The 4207-nt window shown below is 40.3% G+C and overlaps 1 protein-coding gene across 1 annotated transcript in view; it reads left to right on the top strand.

Annotated features, from left to right (window-relative positions):
• Positions 1–57: 57 nt before the first annotated feature.
• LOC112138826 (all-trans-retinol 13,14-reductase) overlaps positions 58–4207 on the top strand; it is a 96104-nt gene continuing 91954 nt past the window's right edge. The window contains exon 1 of the mRNA XM_024261472.2: positions 58–493. Coding sequence (XP_024117240.1) covers positions 331–493 — 163 coding nt within the window. The 5' untranslated portion in view covers positions 58–330. The remainder of the gene's footprint in view (positions 494–4207) is intronic.

Below are 4207 nucleotides of genomic sequence, written 5' to 3'. Positions count from 1 at the left end.
CTCTATCCAAATGACTCTGGTCAGATGACTAACAAACAGCTTTTTCTTCATGATCTCATGTTCTTGGTGTGGAGAATCTGCCAACCCACCCTGATAAATCTACTGAAAGACTTCTCTGTGCGAAATGTTAAATAGATTTTTTTTTTTTGTAATGATCTATTTTTCTTCTCCTCCCTTGAGTTTAGCTCAGTGGACCTTTTTCTGTCCTGACTAAAGGACTTCCTGTTCTAACCCTATCAGAGATCAGTCTTCTCAGTATCGGTGTCTATGTCCTCTGCATCTGCTGAGCTTCTTATCATCGTCTTCCTTGTTGGTTCATAGATCTCTACCATGTGGTTCTTACTGTTTGCTGTATGCAGCTGTGTTCTGGTCTTCCTGCTCATCTTCTTCCTGACAACTGGAAAGCGCTACAAAGTCTTTAGTGAGAAGTGCCTGAGGCCCCCTGAACCCCTGGTCATCGACAACAGAAAGAGGGACGCCCGGCTAAAAAAGGGTAAAGAAAAATAAATGTATTTTGTGTGTGGGTGGGGTAAGACAGCACTGGATCCTTATGGACCAAATGTTAAAGTCTATATATGGCGTATATATGTCTAAATAAGCTGGTATGCTGACATGCCTGTGTGTGGTGAGAGGTGCTGACTTAGGCAAATTCTCAAATACCTGCAGCACCCAAAGAGGTCATTGTATTTTGTCTAACAGCGTATAGTATAACATGGTGTGATGGAAAATTCCATCACACAGCCGCAGCCTGTAGCGGTAAAGATACAGCAAATACAGAAAATCATTCCATTTCCCTCTCAATACAACAGTTTTGGAAAAATATAGAAGCTAACAAACATCAGTATTTGTTTTATGAGAATTGCAACTCGCTACAGCATATGGGTGTTGAACACAATTTCTAGCATATCTAAGCATGAGCAGGTCAGGGAAGGAGGAGTGGAGCTGCACAAAGCAGTGAGATTTTGTTCCCCTCCTTTCAACCTTTATGTCACACAAGTGAGCTTTTTCAAACGGTATTTTTTAATCTGCTCCATAATTAAAGAAACACTCAAAAACTCCGTTTTAATTTACATTTTTTTAAAATATTTTGGTGTTTTTAACATGTTCTTGTGGCATTCTTCTCATTATGGCGGACATCTATATAGAAAATTAAACATTTCAAAAATAATTTTCTTTATACATGTCCACCATCATGAGAAGAATGCCAAAAGAACATGTTAAAAACACCAAAAAAATCATTTTCATTGGAGCGGGTATTTCAATTGTTTCATAATGTTGTGTTCAACTTTATGGAGTCTGTCGGGCTGGAGTGGTACAGCTTGAAATTTGGCACTTTACTCCCTCATTTGATGCCATGTATATCCTTCTGTTCTCTTCCACACATGTCTCTGTTTTTGGCCAGAAATGTAACAATCTTTGTGGGAGAGACAATGAACTGGTCAGTTTCAATTTCTAAACTGCAACAACCCCATGTTAACAGGGAGAGATGCTTTATTCATCCTTGAAATTTGAATTTTTCTTTGAGCTAAAGGGAAGGCCAAATAAGAAAGGAGAGAATGGAATGGTGGCAAGCAAATAAAACAATTAGATTCAATTTTTTTTTATAAAACCCAAAATTACAAAGAAAATTGCCTCATTGGGCTTCAAAATATGAAAAATAGTTAAAAACTAAGACTAAATAAAACTGGTTATCCCTGCCCTTAGACCCTCCCTCCCGGAAAGGAAGAACTCCTAAAAAAACAGAGTCAGGAAAAAAGAAGAAACCTTAGGGATTCCCACATGAAGGAGAGATCCTATCCCAGGACGGACAGGTGATACCAGAACTGTTAAAGAAAGATTAGCTTCTACAACTACGTATCTAAAAGAGTTCATTCAGATGGAGCTGAGGGACGAGTGATGATTAAGTCCATAGTCAAGATGAAGCAGAAGTGCAGTCCACGACCAGGAGCAGGAGGACAGACGACCCAGCAGGAATCACTCTCACTCAGAGATGCAGGATGGTGTCGGGGGAAGGTCCACGGCCAAGAGTGGGAGCGTGGGCGATCCACCGGGGATCTGAAATCTCTCCAGCTCCCCAGAGGAGAGTGGGAAAGAAGAACAACATGTGAATGGAACTGCACCAACAAAAGCATGGAAAACTAACACCGGAGTGATGTGTTCTCTTCTACTAGTTCCTGCTAACAGTCTTGTTGCTGCATTCTGGACAAGCTGAAAACTTTTTAAAGAACTTTTCGGGCATGCTATTAGTAAAGAGTTACAGTAATCCAGTCTAGACGTAACAAATGCATGGATGAGTTTTTCAGCGTCACTTTTAGAGAACATATTTCTGATCCTAGCTATATTACGTAGGTGAAAAAATGCAGTTTTACAAGCTTGAGATATGTGAGCCTTAAATGATAAATCCTGGTCAAATGAAACCCCTAAGTTTCTGACTGAAGAATTGGAGGCAACATTTACACCATCCAGGGAGACACAAACACTATGCTCACATTCAACTAGAGCATTCAAAATAAAGCACATTTATAAACACACAAAAATCATGTCAAAAAAGAAAAAGGGGGAATTTTTACTGTATAGTTGGAAATGTTTTTGTGGAGGAAATGCTTCATTTGATTGACAGACTCAGTCATAAGCATATTTCCTCTGTTTGCTTCCTAAGATATCCAAAGACACTAAGAGCATAGGATTGATTTTAAGAATCTTTTAATGGTTTGTGGGTGCTTTTGGTCTTAGTCCTTCTTTTATGTCAGATTTACTTTTAGTTTATGAACCTCCCTGAGCTCTCGAGGTCTGCTACAGGTCCCTAGAGTCAGGACAAAAATCCACGGCGAGGCCTCTTTTAGATATTATGGGCCTCTTCTGAGGGACTGCCAGCCTGAGGACATGAGGGCTTCGTCCACTGTTGAGGTTCTTAAAAAGAAGCTTAAGAAAGCTTTTAAATAATTAGATAATATTTACGATCTAGCGTTTTACTTCTTCTTCTTTTCCTTTTGGCTTTTCCCTTCAGGGGTCGCCACAGTGAATCAGTTTCCTCCATCTAAGCCTGTCTTCAGCATCCTCCACTCTAACACCAGCCACCTTCATGTCTTCATTCACTGCATCCATAAACCTCCTCTTTGGTCTTCCTCTAGACCTCTTTCCTGGCAGCTCTAGACTCAGCATCCTTCTACCAATATATTCACTGTCTCTCCTCTGAACATGTCCAAACCATCTCAGTCTGGCCTCTCTGTATAGTTTTCGAAAGAATAGTAGTTAAACTTTGCATTTTTAACGAGAAATAAGTCAAAATAGCCATTTTTGAATGTGAATAAAAAGATTTTGGTCCATAATTCCAGGTCTTGGACACTAGATCCTTGTTCTACAGGTCACCTTCTATTACCTCACAAAGACTTGTGTACATTTACTATATAGTTTTTGAAAGATTAGTAGTTAAACTTTGCATTTTTGATGGTAACAACAATAATAACCTCGGAGGATGTTAATATAGCACTTAAAATGTTTATCATAGTGAAAACATTCACCAAGACCTTACGATCTTGCAGTGACTACAAACGGACTACAAATGTTTTCTTCTTCTGCTGTTTTACATGACAGCAGTTTACTCCCTAAGCTAAGAGGATACAGCGCCACTTCAAAACACTTTTTATCCTGTAATCCAAACACGTTACGGTGACTCGGTGGCTTTTTTTTTAACTGTAATCCAGTCAGGAGAAGCTCTCGGTTGCTGAGAAAAACATAAATTCTTGTGATCAAGGAGTTTTACTGTTTGGAAATGACTGTGTGGTATAGTGGGCGAAGAGCGGAAGTGACGTGTGGTTCACGGATGCGGGGTAAGCGGTGCAACCGATTTGCTTCCGCATACAGAAAATGCAGCCACAAGCTCTTCCACCGAGTTCCGTGCTCTGCCGTAAACCGTGTAATACGGGCACGTGACTTTTTTGTAGCGCGGCTGGCTTGACCGTGGCTCAGCGACCAGCGACTCACTTGACCGCCGTCGGCTCTGCACTCTTTTGATCTCTGTGCAAACAGTATTGATCTGACATGTGCACTTGAAGAGAAAAAACAAGATAAAATTCGGGACACTCCTTGATAGAATGAGCAGCTGGAGAACCAAAAGTGAAACTTAAATTCTTTGGTTATTGGAGGAGCTTCGTTCTAAAAATAACTTGTGACGGTCAAACCCGCGAATTAGGATTATAGATGTTAG

This window comes from Oryzias melastigma, unplaced genomic scaffold, assembly GCF_002922805.2.
Source record: "Oryzias melastigma strain HK-1 unplaced genomic scaffold, ASM292280v2 sc00250, whole genome shotgun sequence".
In the NCBI taxonomy this organism is placed as follows: domain Eukaryota; kingdom Metazoa; phylum Chordata; class Actinopteri; order Beloniformes; family Adrianichthyidae; genus Oryzias; species Oryzias melastigma.
The sequence above is the reverse complement of the archived record's forward strand: the minus strand, read 5'-3'. Positions and strand labels throughout refer to the sequence as shown.